Below are 20683 nucleotides of genomic sequence, written 5' to 3'. Positions count from 1 at the left end.
GTTGTGAATTGATTCAACTACTCTGGAAGGCAATTTGGAATTATGACGAAAGGGCTTTAAAAAGAATGCATGCCATAATGATGAACAGAATGATTTAAGAAAAACCTGGAAAGACCTACGTGAACTGATATACAGTGAAATGAGCATATCTAAGACACATTGTACATCATTACAACAATAGTGTTCAATGATCGACTGAAAAAGATAGCTATTCTCAGCAATATTAACAATCCAAGACAATTTTGGAGGACTTCTGACAAAAAAATTTCATCTACCTCCAGAGAAAGAACTAATGTAGTCTTAATGTAGACCAAATTTTCCACTTTATTTTATTTGTCTGTTCTTAACTTGGGGTTTTGGTCCCTACTCACCTTCAAATAAATGGGTACATTTTTAGTCTCTAAGATCAAGGCTTACACCCTTAAGAGAGACCTTGATTCCAATCAGCTCATTCTTTCAGAGAAATGTGAGCTCTGAGTTCTAGTTTTAGAATCATTATAACCAATAACTCAATAACTTCCAGAAAGGTATTTAAACCTCTCACACCAAAACCACACAGTCTTGGCTTAGACAATCTTTAAAATACAAAAACCCCTCACCCATGTTCTGATCTCAAGAGACCACATGCTCATAGACAATGGGAACAAATTCATTTAGAAAGACTCAGGTTTTCAAACTACCTTTAGCCATGAGAGATAGAATAATAGGTCAATACTAGGTCTTTTTTTTTTTTAAAGATAAAATCTAAATAAGTTGGAGGGAAGAAAAGGAACTCGTCCTTCAATTCAGAAAGGGAGGTCAATCAGTCTTTGTCTTCACTACAAGGGAAGATGAAGTCAGTAGGAGATAAATTCACCAGATCAAAGCACATTCAGGTAAACGACATGTTCAACAAAGGCAGATGAGTGAAGGAGATGAGGTTCCAACTTCACAATGATAGCTGATGCTTTAAGTTCTTATGTGGTAGCAGAATCCTTCATCTGCAATTAGCTCCCACTACAGCTCTTTTTCTTTTTTCTTTTTTAAACCCTTACCTTCCAACTTGGAATTGATACTATGTATTGGTTCCAAGGATGAATAGTGATAAGGGCTAGATAATGACTTGCTTGGGGTTGCACAGCTAGGAAGTGTCTGAGGCCAAACTTGAACCCAGGACTGGGTCCCAATCACTGAGCCATCTAGCTGCACCCAGCTACCACAGTTTCAAATCCATAGACACATTCATCTTTGGCAAAACTCCCTTAACTTTGATTCCTTCTCTCATGGTCCTTCCATTTCTCTCTCCAACAAGGAAAACCATGCTTCCAGGTAAACCTTGCAACCAATATAAGTTTATATCAGTAATGAGTTATTTCCTGTTTATTAAAATAAAATCAATTTAATAACTTGTTTTATTTTTGGTATTTACCATGTCTACTCTTTCCAAATTCTTTACTCAAAGGAATTATTTGGAATGTATAGGCATGAGATCATCTATGTCTCTATATGCCTTTGATTCTGTATCCTAGACCCATATTTTCCAGAATCTTTTTTTGTCATCCCCCCCAATACATCTTTGCATTTCAGTCACCTCAAATCAAATACTATGTTAATTAATTTAGAGGGTCTTATTGAGTTGTTCATTAAATTTGCTCATCTATTCTCTGTAACAGATGTTGGTGCATAAGGTACAAATATTTTGATGATGGTCTTTTTGCAAAGACATCATGAGTACTACAATATGAAATGATTAAATAGTACACAAAAGATGTTCTTTGGAAGTACCAATTTATCTGCCCTTCCAAGAAGTAGCTATGAACCATCTTTCCATTTAGCTGCAAAAGCCTTTTATCTTCAGCTTTCATTTATAGCAAAAATCATCAAGATTAATGAGATTGGGTTCTAATAGTAGTGTGTCCACTCATAATTTAACAAGAATCTCACAATCCAGAGTACCAAGAGTTAAGGTAATGTTTATAAACAGTCTAAAAATCTGTATGGTTTGTTCCCTTTTCTGCGATTTCTGCCATTAATAGTTCCAGGGACTAAGGTCCATTTTGTAATTTTCCTTTTGGTCTAACAGATTGTCCAGGTCAAAGACATCTATTAGTAATAATCTCATTAGAATTTAGGAAGATTGGTCCTGGGAGTTCCAGAAATCAGTTCAGTCTTTGGGGCCAAAACTATCTTCATAATAATACTTAGAAATTATTTGCCTTTTAAAATAATTCTCCCTTTTCCAACTAAATATCTGCAGGCCACCAGATTTTCTTCATATACTTCAAGCAAAACAACATATTGCATCATAATGAATGCAGAAACAGATTTGAAGATCCAGCTGTCTTCTATTAAGTAAGATATTAAAGAGATTTGTAAAAATATGTAAGACAAAATTTCATAAAATTTTTGTGTTTTGAGAAATAGTTATTTTCATTAAAAATATTAATATGGGGGCAGTTAGGTGGCTCCATGGATTGAGAGCCAGGTCTAGAGGCAGGAGGTCCTGGGTTCAAATCTGGCCTCAGATACTTCATAACTGTGTGACCCTGGGCAAGTCACTTAGCTCCCATTGCCTAACCTTTACCACTCTTCTGCCTTAAAACCAATACACAGTTGGTTCTAAGATAGAAGGTAAGGGCTTTCGTTTAAAATGTTAATACACTTATGAATTTATTGTCTTTCAATGAATTAATATTAATATCCCTGATTATTAAGCAAATTAAAATAAGTACATATGTTTTAATTTCTAATTAACATCTAATAATTTATAATACAGCAAATGTTGATAGATAAACATAAAGATCTTTGGAAGCATTCAATTTTCATAATGGGGTCCTGAGACTAAAAGGTGCTAAAAGCATTTTGCCAGGACTATACTAAAAGCCCTCTGGGAAAGTAGAACCATCTAGGTCTAGTATTCTCCTGACAATGGCCTTGAAGACTACTGGGTCATTTCCATATCATGATAAGATATAGGAAACTATTGAAACTATTGGCACCTATTATATGCCAACTTCCTGAAGAAGTTTAACATATGTAAATCATATAATAATGAGGCTAAAAGAACTTAGAAACCACTGAGCTAAGGGCAATGTCAGTGTGGAATAAGATGATGGAAGAAAAATAATATCACTCATGAAACATCAATGAAAAAAATATTTAAGATAGCTGAGAGACTTGAATATCATTTTGAAGGGATGAAAGGATAAAACCTGAAAGATAAACTGATGAAAAATAGAAAGGTAAAGGCTTTTTATACACAACACTTTTCCCTTTCAAGGACAGAAGAACCACTACATTTGGACTCTAAAACCATAGTCCCATGAGTGCTACAACAACAAGAGAAAATGGCACGAAAAGAGAAAAAATGGTATGAGAGGCAACTGAACTAGAACAAATATATATACAGAAGACATCCATGTTGTAGGCAAAATTTTTTTAATTATTTGTTTGTTTGTTACATTTAAATACCCAGTTAACTCCCTCCCTCATTCACCTTCCCCCATCAGAGAAGGCATCATATGACAAAAAGACAGATGCATATATAAAACTATGTATTGCTTATTTCTATTTATCAGTTCTTTCTCTGGAGTTGAAGATACACAAATGATTCATCAAACAATATTTCTGTAGCTGTATATAATGTTCTCTGGGTTCTGCTCATTTCATTCTTCATAATTGCATCTAGGTCTTTCCATATTTTTCCAAAATTAACCTATTGGTCATTTCTTATGGCATAGTACATTCCATCATGAGCATATGCCACAACTTGTTTAGTCACTCCCCAACTGATGGGCGTCCCTTCAATTTCCAGTTCTTTGATACCACAAAGAAATCTGCAATAAATCTTTTGGAATATATAGATTCTTTTCCATTTCCGTGATCACCTTTAGAAATAAATGTAATGGTAGTATTGCTGGGTCAAAAGATATACAAAGTTTTATAACTTTTTGAACATAATTCCATATTGCTCTCCAAAATGGATGTATCAGTTCACAGTTCTACCAAGTGCAAAACAGAGGCAACATGATTTTGAGGGTGCTGTGGGATAAATTCTCAATTTATCTGCAAGAAGGAAAGACACTAAATGCAAAGGGGGAAAAACACAAATCTTATTGCCAAAAAAAGGCAATCAAGAGAATATTCATAACTACTAACCTATGTGCCAACTCTTTCACCCCTACAAAATGTTTATAAGAGTAATCTATATAAAGGAGGAAACAAGAAGGCTTCCATAAGTAACATTCTACAGAAGATCACATCTTCATATTTACACACTTTTGAATTTACACAACTGATTGAAAGGTGTAGAGAATGTAAGATCCCACAATGCTTATCATTTACTGACTATGGAAAAGCTATGACATTTGATTTGAGTTTGGTAGAACAAAATGTCACTTTAAAGTCTCTCCTCCTATAACGTATCTCTTATACATGCCAAAACCATACCTGATTGCCTTGAAAGATAAAGCAGATAATTTTACTCAGTATTAGCTGACTATAAATATTAAGTGATCCATAAAATGGTAGACCATATGCTCACCCAAGGCCCTGTCAGAGATGCTGTACAGGGCAGCATACAAATTGAAGAGGTATTCCCTACAGAAAAAGAGGTCTTACAGATATTCCTTTTTACAGATGACACTGGGATGGAACCCTGTAAATCCTCTAAACGAATCAATAATCATTCACAAAAGGAAAACTAAGTGCCTCAATGAATAGAGACCTGGAGATGGGAGGTCTGGGTTCAAATCTGATCTCAGACATTTCCTTCATGATTTAAGTGATTTAAAAAATTATTTAATATGACTGAGGAGAGACTCTAAATGAACACCCGAATGCAAATACCAACAACATGGAAATGGGTTCAGATCACACACATGTGATACCAAGTAGAATCACGTGTCAGCTATGGAAAGGGTGGCGGGGGAGAGGAAAAGAAAATGATCCCTTTTTTCCAATGAATAATGTTTGAAAATGGCCAAATAAAATAATGTTTAAAAGGAAAAAAAATCATTCACAGGAGTTTCATCTAACTACAGACACAAGAAAAATCAAGAGGATGAAGGATGTGCAGGTTATTATGCAGATTACACAAGTAGGTAGACAATCCATACAGCTCACCCATCAGTACATCCATCTTTTCTTCTTTTAAAAAATCTTTACCTTCTGTCTTAGAATCAATACTGTGTTTTGGTTCCAGGACAGAAGAATGGTAAGGACTAGACAATGGGGGTTAAGTGACTTGCCCAGGGTATTATAAGGAAAGGAAGGAGCAGGAGCTACTGAAAAGGCAGAAGCAGGAAGGTTCCAGAATTCTCTCTCCTGTGGCTTACCTTGTGATCCAACCTCTTGAAGCTGAGAGATATTTCTACAGAGCTGCTGAAGACACTAAAAAACCATCTGTCAGTGAGACTATCCCTTTGAGCCCTGGTTCTGCTTACCTTCCTATCCTATTACCTCTATCACCCTCCAAGGGGGAAATTTAGGTTAGAGAAGTGTAGTTTATTGTAGGAACTGGGACTTTTAGGTAGAGGGTTAACTGGCAGTGCAGACACCCATCTCTCTGAAGTTACTAGCTTGTTTTGGGGGAGGGTTATTTATGTTCTTTAGTTTAGATATTCCCAAACCCCTTTTCACCTTTCCCTTAGTTATTAAACCAAACTGTCCTGTTATGATACAGTGTCTGTGTTTATTAGTTCAGGGTCTGGCTCTACTTGCCCTGGATTGGTATACCGTTCCCCAACCAGATTACTGGCCCTATAATACCACCCTTGAACCTATATAGTTATTTAAGTGTCAATTAGGCATTTCAAGGGTCACAAAACTAAGATATGTGTCTGAGGTTAGATCTGAACCCAGGACCTTCCTTCTCTGGGACTGGCTTTTAATCCACTGAGCCACCTAGCTGCCCCCAGTAAAACTGCAAATGGACACTAAGCTAGGCCTAGAGTTATAGAGGAGAAAGAGAGCAGGCTGAACTGCTTTGGGAATTATGGGCTATACTTTTAAGGAACTAAATTCTCCCTGAAACAAACACTCATATATGAACTGAAATTGAAGATAACTAAAATGGCAGGCTGTGACATGCTACTGTTGAGGAGTTATGCTAAGAGAAGCCATGTTAAGGATATAATAAGAAAAATATATGAATTGGGGACTGGGAGAGGTAAGACTGAAAGAGAGAGAGTGGACAACCAGCAGGCACCACTGGTATCCAGACAACATCAAGACAAAGAGAGGTGGAACCCTTGTGGTGGGTTTCCTGGAGGACATAGATGAGAGACACATGGAAGGACAGGCATAGATAGATTACAACCTACATCACCAGAGAGAGGACCCTCACAACAACAAGATCACAGATTCATTAGAATGAAGAAGTACAAACCAAAGATTCTACTAACACATTTCTAATCACATCACATCAACACGATGGGCTTTGTGCTCAGCAATATCAGCTATTTCATCAAATAACATAAGAACACATAGAAAACATAGGTTTTTCAATCCTTGAATTATTTTTAAAAATAGTTTCAAATGTATCTGGCTTGTTTTAAGTTCCAATAAAACTAGGCTGGCATCTAGACTTGAGATGGGAGGAGGGGTATCCTCCACTTGCAATACTACCATACAAGCAGGGAAATTAAAAAAAAAAAACAGCTCTTGGCAAAAACTAACATGTCATCCAATGGATTCCAAGCTATCACTTTTTCTAAAATGGAAAATCTGCATCATCTGACACTAATTTGGCTTCTACCCTTTTTTACAGAGATATAGGACTGGCAGGCAAGTGCTACTGGCTTATATCAGCACCAGTAATGACTCATGCACTTCCTGAACCACAAGAGAACACATTTACCCATATAAATCCAATTCTCCTACTAAAAACTGAAACCTGGACTCTCTAGAGACTGTATTTAATGTCTGTATCTCACCTGAAGTAAGACTACATGTAGGCATTCATGAAGAAATGAATCTTGAATTGCATTCTGAATTTTGGTGTAAATGAACTTTGTTAGGCTCTCTATAGCCTTTAAATTTGGTGGTTGGGGCAAGCTATCCTTTTTTTACCTTCTATCAAAGTGGTTCCCTAATTCTGAACATTCCAGTAATAGGGATGCCCATAATACCTCTTCTATGAAAATAAGATTTGTGTGTTTGTTTTCCTTTGCCCAGATTTTTAATCTTTCCCTCTAGAATTGATCCTTCAATACCCTTTAAACTGTATTGCCTCCAACAAGGAATGTCTATATCAATTCTTTTAAATTATTTTAAGTCTGAGCTTATTAATAAATATCAACCAACATGAAAATCGAAACACTACAATGAAAAACAAAAAGTGTATTGTATATACTTATAAACTTCTCTCATGTACAGTTTTCCCCACAGTATGTACATCTTAGGGTGAGTGGTCTGTCTCAGTTTGGGAGCTTTTAAATTCAGATTTAACCTGGTAGTTCTAACACTAACTTTAGTTTAATACTTATAAGCCTTACTCCTCCCTAGGCCCACTCCTGCATAATTTAGTTATCTTCTGGAGCATAACACTGTGCCCTCTGGAGCTGTCATTTGTCAATAAAACCCCCCACATCCTTACACTTTTCTAACATTATCTTTTCCACCTCCTTACTTTCATGAAAAGTCATCTTTCTTCAGAGGATACTATATCCTTTTTAACCCTCTAAAAAGAAGACCATTCCTCTCACTTTTCTGGACTTAGAAGGTCAGGGAGAATAAGTCAAATGATGTCACTACCACTATGATCTTTACTCTTTTGAGGTCTGGACAATCCATCAACTACCACCCTCTTCCCATCTTTGGGCAATTACATGGCAAAGTCGGAGAGAGTGCTGGATCTTGAGTCAGGACAACCTGAGTTCAAATTCAGCTTCAAATACTTACTAGCTGAGGAGATTAATGACTCTGGGAACATCACTTAACCTCAGTTTCCTCATCTGTAAAATGGGGATCATAATAGTACCCAACACTGACAGTTATTGTGAGGATCATAAGAAAAAACTGTAAAGTATTTAGCATAATGTCTGCCATATAATAAGAACTATGTAAACATTAGCTACTATTATTATCTACAGACCTCCATGTCATTCCCCCAACTTTCTCAACTTCAGTATCTGTTTCACTGTCTTCCTTTCTATTATTATCCTGGAGGACTTCTTTATTTATAATGATGACCTGACTTCCCTCTCAATTCCTCACCTTGACTCCAACTGCCTCCTAATTCCATCCCATTTTAGCTAAACACCACCTGTTGTTCATCCTTTGTTTTTGAAGAAGACCAATGGTATCATGGGGAAATGTCTTAACTTGTCTGTGAACTGAATTTAGGTGAGGCAGAGCTCCACAAAATCATTAGCCTCACTCTTTTCTTCCAGTTATCAAAGTCCAGTGATGCATGGCCAGTGGATGTGTGAATGACCTTGGCGTCTTCAATGTCTGATGCTCTAAATGCTCATCTGCCCATTTTCCAGTGGGAAGTCTCTACATGCTTATGGTAGCCATCCCCCTAACTCACTGACGGGTTTGAAGACTGTTAGTTACCCTTAACCTGGTTTAGTCTGTCTGCCAGGACAGTTTTACTGGAGTGTGGTTAATGGGCAAGCCCCAGCTTCTTGGAGCCACAGGTTAGAAATGGGTGATGGTTAGATACCAAAGGTAGATAAGCAGCCCTGAAAACAGCTCAGCAAGCACTCATAGGAGAGGTGCTAGTCCTCCCTGAATGTCCCAATATGACCATATATTTGGATTTACAGACTCCCACAGATCTACTCTTGGCACTTCTCATGACCTCCAATTGCTTAACTATCCTTTTTCTCTCAGTCTGGTTCCCAATTTCTCCCATTCTGGTTTTGCTAGTCTCTCCATCATGAATTTATTAGCTTTTTTAATGTCTAACCTTAGTAACCATCTATTCCAAACCTCAAACTCCAACTCCAACCTCTTCTGGAATATGTTTTAAGTATATATTATATTTGTCAAGGTAGCAACAAAATCACCCAGTTTACACCCTTTCTGTTTGTGTTTGTAAATGTTTTTCAATCCCCTCTCCTGCACTTATACTAGATGACCCAGCCCCTACTTCACTGACACTATCCAATTAGAACTCCCTCAGACCCCCCTCTTTCCTTCCTCATAACTTCTCAGGAACATTACTTGCTTCCTCCATTTTTCCTCTCACCACACAAGAACTATCTTTACTCCTCATTAAAGTTAAGTTAATCCCTCTACTCCCACCTCTGATCCCATTTCTTGCCTCTTGAGATCTCACCATTCTCTATCTGAAAATCTTAATCCCTACATAATTCCCATCATCTGATTTCTCAGTTTTGTGTCTTAGGGCTGAGAAATATTCCTTTAACAACAAAACAAAATCATGAAACCAAGTTAGCTTTATCTACTACACACTGATTTTATATTACCTCATTTGAGTTCATGTTGTTGCTCAATAATCCTATTTCATCCTTACTGACTCTCTTATTCACCATCTATTTCAAAATGCTTCATCTCTTCTCTCCAACCTCATGTCCATTTTCCAGCCCCACATTTTGAGATAACTTTGAGGCCTCTTAATTCAGTGATCTTAATTCAGATCCCATCTAATGAAAGTTTCAACCAATTTCATTTCTCTAATTTTCTCAGCTTTAATCAAGTACTTTTTCCTCCTTCCATCTTAATGTCTCAGTAAGACTAATGGATAGTAGACAGAGTGCTAGGCCTGGAGTCAGGAAGACCCAAGTTCAAATCTGGTCTCAAACACTTACTATCTGTTTGTGACCTGGGGGAAGTCATTTAACCCTGTTTGCTTTAATGCTTTAATCTGCTGAAGAAAATGACAAGCCAGTCCAGTATCTTTGCCAAGAAATCCCCATAGGCAGTATGGTTTATGGGGTCACAAAAAGTTGGAGACAACTCAGCAACAAGACTAATCCCTCTGCCTGTATTTTTAATACCATTCCCTGCTGATTCTTCTCCAGGTATCTTCTCAAATTCCCTTCTCTCACATCTATCTCTTTCCTTTACCTATAAACATGTTTGGGTTTCCTCAATTCTAAAAAGAAAGGAAAAAAAGGCTTCCTTTAACATTATCTGGTACATTCAGTTATTATTCCTTGTCTCCACCATATTGCCATAAAATTTTAAAAAGTTATGTTAAAAATCTTCATTTCTTCACTATCTCCTCTCTCCACAGTTCTTTGCAAACAGGCATCTGACCCAGCTGTTCTATTGAAATTATTCTCTCATCAATGATGTCCTAATTATCAATTCCAAGAGTTAAGAATCTTTTTTTTCCCCACAAAGATTGACCATGTATTAGGGCATAAAAACATTGCAAACAAGTGCAAAAGAGCAGAAATAATAAATGCAACCTTTTCAGATCACAATGCAATGAAAAGAATAATTAGTAAGGGTATATGGAGAGGCAAATCAAAAATTAATTGGAAATTAAACAATATGATTCCCCAAAATCAGTTAAAGAACAAATCATAGAACTACAAATCATCTAAGTATCTAGATGTCTAGGAAAATATTAGTGATCTTAACAGAAAATGAGAAATCAGTTTTGAACATGGTGAGTCTGTGATGCCCAGAGGGCATTTGGAGATATAGAAATGGAGCACAGGAGGGCTAGATATGTAGATTTAGGAGTCTTCTGTGTAAAAATGATAGTTGACAGAGATGATAGGGTTCCTGATAAGAGAAAGAAAAGAGAGAGTACAGACTGAAGAGGCCCTGGGACCAAGCTCTGAAGTATATGCTTGGATAGGAAGAGGATTTACCCAGCAAAGGAGACTGAGAAAAATCAATTAAGCAGCTAAGATGAGAATGTCAAATTGAAAAAGGAAAGAGGCTCCAGAAAGTTAGATATGGCTATCCCACAAAAATGAGCTAAATGTAAAAAACTGTAGAAAAAATAGTTACTGTGGTTTTTTCAGAAATTCCTTAGAAATATCTCAATGGAATACATTTTTATTTGTAATACATATGTATTTATATCATCCTATGATTCCATATTGACCATAAAATTTATAAAAAGAGAGAGAACTAAGCAATTTTATTGCCAAACAATTGTAGTACTCACTATCATAAAATGAAATTAAGGGACAGCTGGGTAACTCAGTGGATTGAGAGCCAGGCCTAGAGATGGGAGGTCCTAGGTTCAAATCTGGCCTCAGACACTTCCCAGCTATGTGATCCTGGACAAGTAAGTCACTTAACTTCCATTGCCTAGCCCTTACCACTCTTATGCCTTGGAGCCAATACACAGTATTGACTCCAAGATGGAAGGTAAGGGTTTTAAAAAATAAAAAAAATTTAAAAATGAAATTAATATCTGGTAATATTTTGCCACCTTCCCAGCTACTAATGTCACTCCATTGATTCAACTTATATGTCAAAGTCTTGTATAAGATATAAATTATATTAATGGAAATAATAGCAGTTAACATTTATAATAGAACTTACTATGAGCTAAACACTGTGCTAAGCATTTTATAAATATGATCTCATTTGATCCTTTCAACAATCTTGGAAAGGTTATTATCCCCATTTTATAGTTGAGGAAATTGAGGCAAACATCAGAAAACAAGAGCATTCAGATTGACAGTTGGGAATCCAGGTCAACTGGAGCTTCTGGTGCAGCATTCACAACTTCCCCTTTCATTCTTACCAATACAATTACAGGAACTATCCAGAAACCAATTCTCTTACCACCAGGCTCAGAGATCTTCAAAGGGGTTTGAAGTTTATGGTTCACAAGGGCTCATGCACTTCTTAGTACTATCTAGTTTAAGTGTTTGGGGCTAAATAGGCTTTTGTGGGTCTGACTAAGAACTTAGTTATCACATGTAACATGACATTTATATGGAAAAACTGCACTTGGTTTCAATTAACCAATTTACAAGTGAACTTTTGGAACATAACACATTTGTCATTTGGTTTCTGTCTGTATCACATATAACTGAAAATCCATTATAAACCCTCACTTCTGCCTCTTTCTAAAAGAAAAAGCAAAAGGTATCTTTCAATAAAGAGACTGAAGCATCTAAAAACTGACTCCTACTTTATTAATCATTAAAAGATTATCATCATCTTCAACATGATGATGAAGAAAATTAAGTTTCATGAACATCAAGAAACAACATTATTTTAAAAACACTGGTTTTATTTCCCAATCAGCTGAAGAATCCATAGCCACATTCCCAAGGGCTTTACTGTCAAACTGCAAAATGCTTTACTTCCTGCTAGTGATATGAAAAAACAAACACAACTGCCAGAGACCACAAACATTGTAGTGTCAAAAGATTTAAAGATGAAAGCCACATCATTTTTCAACCGAGACAAAATCATCTCTTTCTATTAACAAAAGCATATGTATATTTTGGATCAGTGCCCAGCTGAGACATGTATATGCCAAATCACAGACCTATGTGGCAACCCAAAGGAGTTTCATAATGTCTGGCATAATTAGCACAATTCTGGCTGACAAAACAGAAATAGATGACAAGATCCCACTCTGAATATGAAACCTTTATTGTTATGATTTCTTAAGTGGCTTATTGGACTACTGATAGCAGAGACTATATTATAAAGTATGCATTCATTCACAGTTCTACCATCACACTTTTTTGGTTGAGCAACACAAGTCTAGACCAGCTACTTAACTCAAATTTCCAATCTGTTCTACTTTCAATTCTACTTAACTTAAAATCTACTGACCTTTGTCATCTCTGACCCTGAAACACTTTTGATATTGAATGCCTCCAAATGTATTACATGGAGACCATCTTTAATCTTGACCTACATTTAACATTGTTTATGTTTTCAAGTTGATTGCTTTAGTGAACATTTCTGTCAGAGATTTCCCAAATTGTGACTTTTGAGACTGGGTGGTAGACAATTTGCAAAGCCAACTCAACAACTCAGTGAGTGAATATGACATGAGGAGTCCCAAAGATAATGCACTGACAAATGTAGGTGTAACCAGCACCTACCTTCATAGAGCTAGTGGGAGGATTATAGGAGATAATATTTGGAAAGCACTCTGCATTATATATGTGCTATATACTATTGTTGTTATAATAAAGTAATGAGATAGTTTCTCAGAACTGTATGATTGGACTGATCTTTTTAAACTTCAGTTATGAATTATACATGTCCCATTAAAGGGAGAAGTCTAAGCAGAGACACTGTAAATGTGGAAACATTTCCCATATTTCAATCCATTAAGTTTTAAGTCATTAACATCCAGATGTTATATTTTAAAGGGTAACCTGAAAGTATATCATATATACATGTCATATGGCATTCAATAAATATGTTTTATTAAATGAATATAGACTTAAAAAACTTAGCAACCATACTGGTCACTAGAACTACCAAGTCACTAGAACTACCAATGATACCAAGAAAGAACTATCATTTCTTCCTCTAACACTAAATGAGTAAAAGAAAATGAGTTCAATTCACTTTTACTCTAAATAAGGAGAACAAAGACTTCAAAAAAGTGGACATTTTCCTTTTATTTTAGGGTCTGTTTTAATTCAAATCAGATGGCTCTAGTTAGAGCATAAATAAAATGTCACCTAGGGCCAGGTCAAAGCTCTATTTCCTCAAACTTCTTAAACTTCTCAAACTTCTTAAACACAGTCCCGGGACTACAGGACTCTAGAGGAGGAAAATTGCAATATTACAAATCTAATCAAAATAGCTTTAAATAGAAAAGAAAGGGGTGGGAGGTAGGTGTGTGTGTGTGTGTGTGTGTGTGTTAGGCTTGCTATACAAGATAAGTGACAACATAGAAGGTACAGTGGTAAAAGATGGCAAAATCCAAGAAAGAAGTCAATAATTAAAAACTATGGTCTGAGAAAGCTATGTAAAAATTCATAATATATGGATAAAATAATATATGGATAAAAATCTAGAAAACTGGAGATTCTACCGGAAAGATGCAAATTTGACCTAAGACTCAGTAGAATAGAACCCGTGGATGAAAGCTAACTTGAAGAAGATATATCTTATTTAAATGAAATTGGAAGGCAAAATGGGGAGAAGTTGAAATAGCACTGTATATTAAGATGCTAAATTTGTGTGAGGAACCAAAAAGAGGGAATCATTGTATAAGGCATTTGGCAGAGATCAGCAGAATCAGTCACTGATATATACTAAAGACTACTTGGCTAGAAAGGGGGAAACAGATGAGTTCAGGCAACACAATACAAGTTCAGTACAGGTGCATGCTAGATTAGCCATAGGAGACTTCAAATACCTATACAGCAGTTGAATTTTCTTCAAAGACAAAAGCAGAAGAGAAAATACTTATCTTTATTGTACTAAAAAAGGTGAAGGACATGGTTGGAAGGGAATATGATCAGGGATGTAGACTCTAAATGATCACCCTAGTGCAAATATCAATAATATAGAAATAAGTCTCAATCAACAACACATGTAAAACCCAGAGGAATTGCATGTTGGCTACAGGAGGGAGGTTGGGAGAGGGCAGGGAAAGAACATGAGTCTTGTAACCAGGGAAGAATATTCTAAATTAATTAATTAAATGAAATTTTCCAAAACTTAATAAAATAAAATAAAAATTAAAAGGTGAGGAAACAAGAACTTCTCTTCTGAATCTGATTTTGCTGGAGTGAAAATGACCACTCATCTTAGAAATGATGAAAAGCTAGGTATAGTTTGACATACACATTAATTTTATGGAAAAGAGGTTTAAAAGGTTCAGAGACGAAAAGAATCCCATGGCCTCAAATTGTAAAGAAGGCAATCCAGGAAAAGGGAGAAACTCTCAAGAAACAATTGTGATAAGAAGGAAAAGGAGGAGTTGTGAAAAGAGCCTAATGTGGATACACAGGAAAATCACAAACCAACTTAAAAAGACATACAAAGTCAGGGGAAGCAAGGCCAGGAAATGGGCAAGATAAGAAATCACAACACAGTTCTATGAGAATAGTGTCAGAAGTATAAAAGTTAGCAAGTAATCTAAGGACAAATAATAATAGTAAGGAAAGTTTCAGCCACAATGTGGAAAAGAGGAGATTTGGAGATAGACTGCTGCTAGAGATGGATGAGATAGATGTTGTCCTGACTGCCTTGGAAGAGTTCAAATTAACACCAGGTCCAGATAAGTTCTATTGTGGACTAAAAAGCTGACAGATAGGACTACTGAATCACTGTCAATGATATTTTAAGGATTATGTAAGATGAGTACTACAAGACCTAGAGTGATATACCTTAAAAAAAAACAAAAACAAAAAAACACCCAACCTAAAAATTATAAATCAGTTAAACTGATGACTGGTTCCTGGCAAAATTCTAAAATTTATTAAGGAGATGATTGGTTAAAATAAACAAAATGAAGAAAGCAGTCATCCACAAGGTTCAGATGTCTTCATCAATAACAGGCTTGCCTAGATTAACATTTCTTTTTTTTCATAGGGTTACTGGACTAGTAGATCAGGTAAATCTTGCCAATATAGTTTACCTAGATTTTAAAAAACCCAACACATTCCTACTGAGCCATCTAGCTAACCCCATAAACCCTTATTTGATAAATCCTTGTTGAATTATTGACTGATTTGCAGCTGGGTCATGAGTCAGCTACAACTTTGTAATTTGACCTTGAACAAATCATTCCACCACAAAAACAAACAAACAAACAAACAAACAAACAAACAAACAAATAAGCACAACAACAACAAGCAAATTCTGTTGAAGCCTTTTGTCATTACATTATGGTCAGCTTCTCCCCCCTCTTCCCCAAAACCCCCTACCCGGACACCAACACACTTCAGAAAGCATCTTCCTTTGTAATAACAAAGAAAAAATTAAGCAAAAAACATCTCACAGAGACTATCTGACAATTTATACACTATCTGTCCTAGCAGCTCCCCCTCCCCCTCATGTGCCAGTTTGTTGTCTTCTCTGGGACCTGCTTTCCCTCCCTGCAAGTCTTAGAGTTCAACTTCATTTTCACAAATTCATAAATGTTAGGTCAAAGGATATGGGCAGATTAGTCACCTCTTCCATAATTCCAAATTAAAATTCAAAAGAGGCGGACTCCTTCATGGCTCCACTAAGAGTGGATGTCATTGTTCCTGCCTTTCAACAGATCCTCCATCATTGACTGTTTCCATCTTTTTTTTTAATCTTTAACAATTTACATGGAATAAAGTAAAAATATTAGGGTTATTTTAGTTGACATTTCTCTTACTATAAGAGTAACATTTGGAGCATATTTTCATGTGGTCATTTATAGGTATATAATCTTCTTTTGAAAACTTTTGATATTCTTCCTCTAGTAACTTATTTGGGAATGGCTCTTACTTTTATAAGTTTGTATCGAATACCTGCATATTTTGGATAACAATTTTTGCTGATGATACTTGACACAAATATTTTTCTATTCTACTATTTTTCTTTTCTGATTTCTTTACTGTCATTACTGATTTTATTCAAGAAAAAGCTTTTTAATTCTATGCTGTCAAAATTGTCCATGAGCTTTATCCTATGTTTGGTTGAGAATTCTAACATTGTTAGGAAAAGTACCTGATCTTGTTATCTCATAATATTCATGGTGGTCTTTTATTTTCAGATCTTACTGTGATATAGAAATATATATATTTATACATACACACACACATACATACATTTATAATACACATATATATTTAAGATGTTGATCTTAACTTTATTTCTGCCACAATGTTTTCTTAATATTCTTAGAAGTTTCCTAAGAGTCAAAATAGGAACCTTTTCCCCAATAATTTATGTTTTTAATTTTATCAAGTCCTATATTACTATTTTTACTTAACCAGTCTTTTCCATTGATCTACTTTTCTATTGATCTGCTGCTGTATTTTTAGCTAGTGTCATCCTACCCCAAAATCATACCTAGTAATAAAAAATTAAGACATGGAGAGGGGACCTATGTTGCTCAGGGTGCCAGGCCTGGAGTCAGGAGGATGGGTTCAAATGTGACCTTCAACACTTCCTAGCTATGTGACCCCAGGCAAGGCATTTGATCCTAATTGCCAAACCTATGCGACTCTTTCACCTTGGACCTAATACTGCAATCAATTCTAAGAGAGAAGGCAAGGATTAAAAAAAAAAAACAACAGGGAAAATAGCAGTTCAGCAAAACTAAAAACTCAATAAAGTGTGATAATATATGCAACCTTCCACAACCATAGCCCTCCGCCCCTACAAAGAAGACAAAGCTGCATTTCTCATCTCTTCTCCAGGGCTATAAATGATCAGTATAATCACAAACATTCAGTTTATTTGTTTTTATAGGAAATTTCAAGACTCCAAGTAATATGTATACATCTATATATACAAATGTATGTGTGTATGTATATATGTGGTTGTATGTATGTCATCAACATTATTTTGTATATGCTACTTTGTCCTATCAAATGCGAGCTCCCCAAGGGCAGGGAGATGTTCATTTTTGCCTCTTCATTCTCAAGCACATAATGGTAGATGCTTATTAAATGTTATGTAATTCACATGTACCCCAAGATTTCTTCTGCACAGTAGTAAATTATTCTGTACACTAAATAATTAAATGAGGATGTGGTAATCTAATGAGAAAAAGTCCAAGGAATAGGAGGGAAACAGGGATTGGCAATAGTCTCGTGGTCATAGTCTGAAGAGAAGCAGCTCCCTTATTAATTATTGGCTTTTATGATATTTTAAGAATGAGTAGATATGTTGGGGTCACTAACAGGAATACAGTGAATATTTGGTCACCTGTAAAGTTCAGACTGGCCTACCTGTTGGAAATCCCTAATCTAAATAACAATTTATTAAACAATAAGACAAGCATCTCTAAAACAAAGAAAGGAAAACTAGCATTGGAAAGAGTACTCTAGTTACCTACCATGAAGTAAAAAAAGATTATATTTTAATAGTTACTAGTCAATAACAAAATATTATGTTTAATATGTTTATACATTTTATATATGTTAATATATATTAACGTAATAACTGTGCTTAGAAGTTTGAACACTTACCTGGACTAATAAGTGTCCTGAATTGGAGGAACATGCCCCACATTTCCTCATGTTCTCATTTATCTGCCTCATCAACTGTAACAGTATTTCAACAGCACCTTTGCTGATCATTTCATTAAGAAATCTTGGATTCCCAGAAATGAATTTAATAGCCCCCATGCAGTACAAAAAAGCCTCATTATTAGTTTGAAGGTCTTCTACTTTTAGCACCTCCAACAATGAATCTGGAGAAAAGAGATCTAATTAGAAAGAATATGATTCATTTTGTATTGTTCAAATTTGCTTTAACATATTCCAAATTCTGAAAAAATATAAGTACTTTGAAAAACATGAATGTACTTTTGCATATGCATACTAAGAATAAAACTTATTAGTGATGAGTCAGAGTCCACAGCCAAATGCTTTTGACAGTGTTATTCATATAGTGCAAAGAGAAAACCCATTTCTACCTGCTTAGCTAAACACATTACTCAAGCTAGTAATATGCTAGGGAAGAGGCTGATACCGTTAACTCATTTTTTTTTAAAAGGCGGTTATTAAATGCCATTTTTAATGACTTTTCCAAAATTCATTTAGTCATAGAAGTCTAAAGTTATACAAAATAACTAATCTCAAACCAGTAAAATATTAACATGAAAGGAAATTTCAGAATTAAAATTCAATCCCTTCTTTAAAAAATGTATTTGTTGCTGAGCAGAAATCCTTCAAGGCATAAAATCAGAGTCAAGAAGAAAAACAGGCTGATAACTACAAAAATGGAAGCAGAATTTGGACAATTTTTCAGAATGGGTTTAGGTGCCAGGATTGACTCTGGAACTCATTCGAATGAATGACTGAGAATTACTTAGTTGGAAGCAGTATTTGATAAATGGTGTAGTAGAATATTATTTACATTTGGTCAGATTGGTCCTGCTTTAAATGTGGGGAAAATCTCTTTGGACCATGATTATTTTTCATAAGGAAATGGACACTGTTCAACAAGGTGAGCCCTAACATGGACAGATGATATATGTAGGAGATATTGATTCTATGAAAAAGAAATCTCTTAATTCTCAACTAGCCATGATTTGGCAAATTGGAGGCTATCATTAGAAACCCAAATCTCCAAACAATATCTATCAACCTTAGATCCAGGATCTAAAGAAGGAAGCATCATTTTAGGCCTTGACCCCCTCCTCCCCTCCCGTCCTCCTCCCACCAAAATGACCTTGAATTTATGTTGTATGTGCTTTGAAATCCTTCTTTTTAATGAATATCATATTTTGTCCCCTCCAATGGCCTAAGTTCTTAAAAGGCAGAGGCTATTTTATTGTCTTTCTATATTTAATACCTACAATAGCACCTGCCACCTAGTGAGTGCTTAATAAATGTTAGCTGATTAAGGAAACAAAAGGACTTCAAGATGGATGAAGATTTCCTTGTAATCAAGGATTAAAATAAATAGAACTTTGTTCCTAATTCAAGGTAGCAAAGGCCAAGAGGATGACAGGAAATAATAAGAAATAATAGTAAAATAGTCAGTTACTACAGTTTTGCATTGCTCCCTTCTAAATTCTGGATATCTGGAAAAGCTCTTTCACTCCAGACTCTCCCCAGAGAATGCCTAAGCTAGACTTTAGAGATCTCCCTGGAGTGAGGAAAATTGGGGCTCATCATTCTGAGCAACTAGATGGGGAATCTGGATTCAAAGAGCCAGACTCAAATTTATTGGACCATTGCCAGAAGAAACAGATAAGTCCTAGACTGAGCCTAGGTCAGGAGAGCATCTGAGAAAAGAATGATCATGGCCATGTGGCCTTACTTGAGAAGGGCAAAGTAGGAAGAGGTAAGAAGCATAAACTAGGTAAGCCTAGCTAAGGCACAGGTGAAGAAAAGACACTTTAAAAAGCATTAATGATTAGGTTAGAGCTTCAGTCCTTCTACCAATTCTTCATCATGGACTAGAGGCCATCCTGTGTTCTCTAAAACCAGGCAGGTTCTTCCTCCCAAAGCTGGAATCATCTTGAGTGTAGGGCCAGTGATATGTGGGGGCACTGGAAAGAATACAGTGGAGTCTGAACCCCAGCTCTGTGGCCTCCTGCCTATGTGAACTTTGGACAAGTCACTCATATTCAATCTATAAAATGAGGGGATTGGACTAGGTCTCCACTAAGGACATTTTTGAGCTCTTATTCTATGATTCTATAACTATACAAAGCTAGATTTATGGGAACAAATTTTAGAATAAGATGATGTTATTTTAATTTCATATTTTGTTTAAAATCGCTTTTACCTTCCAATACTTCTACCCCACACTATCGATTAATAAAAAATTAGATATTTCTTATTTTTATTTGTACTCTGACAGGGAAAAGGTATAGTTTTCCCTTCTTTCAAAAAGAACCTTCGAATTGTTTTCCATTTTCTTGTGTTGTACCAACATAGTTTACATTAACCCAATTCATTTAATGATTACAAAAGCTGCAACTCCTGGAGTGATAAGTGGGGGAATCAACTCAAAGAATTTTCTTTCCTCATTGCTCCAAAAAGATTTTAAAGCAGATATTACTCTTTTCATGCTTTTCTCCATGTCTACCAAACCCCTCCATAGGTGCTTTTTAATCCATTCATGCTACCATCTATTTTTCTATCTTTTCTGGTACTTTCAAAAAAGAAGATCT

The 20683-nt window shown here is 35.7% G+C and overlaps 1 protein-coding gene across 7 annotated transcripts in view; it reads right to left on the bottom strand.

Moving 5' to 3' along the window:
* Positions 1–20683, bottom strand: part of ARMC2 (armadillo repeat containing 2) — a 184694-nt gene that overhangs the window by 76999 nt on the left and 87012 nt on the right. For 5 of the 7 annotated variants that reach the window (XM_056818642.1, XM_056818641.1, XM_056818640.1 and 2 more), the window contains exon 10: positions 18024–18262. In XM_056818642.1, coding sequence (XP_056674620.1) covers positions 18024–18262 — 239 coding nt within the window. The remainder of the gene's footprint in view (positions 1–18023; positions 18263–20683) is intronic. The other 2 variants (XM_056818646.1, XM_056818644.1) reach the window with 1 other exon arrangement.

The sequence above is a fragment of the Monodelphis domestica genome, chromosome 2, assembly GCF_027887165.1.
Source record: "Monodelphis domestica isolate mMonDom1 chromosome 2, mMonDom1.pri, whole genome shotgun sequence".
Lineage (NCBI taxonomy): Eukaryota > Metazoa > Chordata > Mammalia > Didelphimorphia > Didelphidae > Monodelphis > Monodelphis domestica.
Note: the sequence above shows the minus strand (reverse complement) of the source record. Positions and strands in the feature narration are given on the sequence as shown.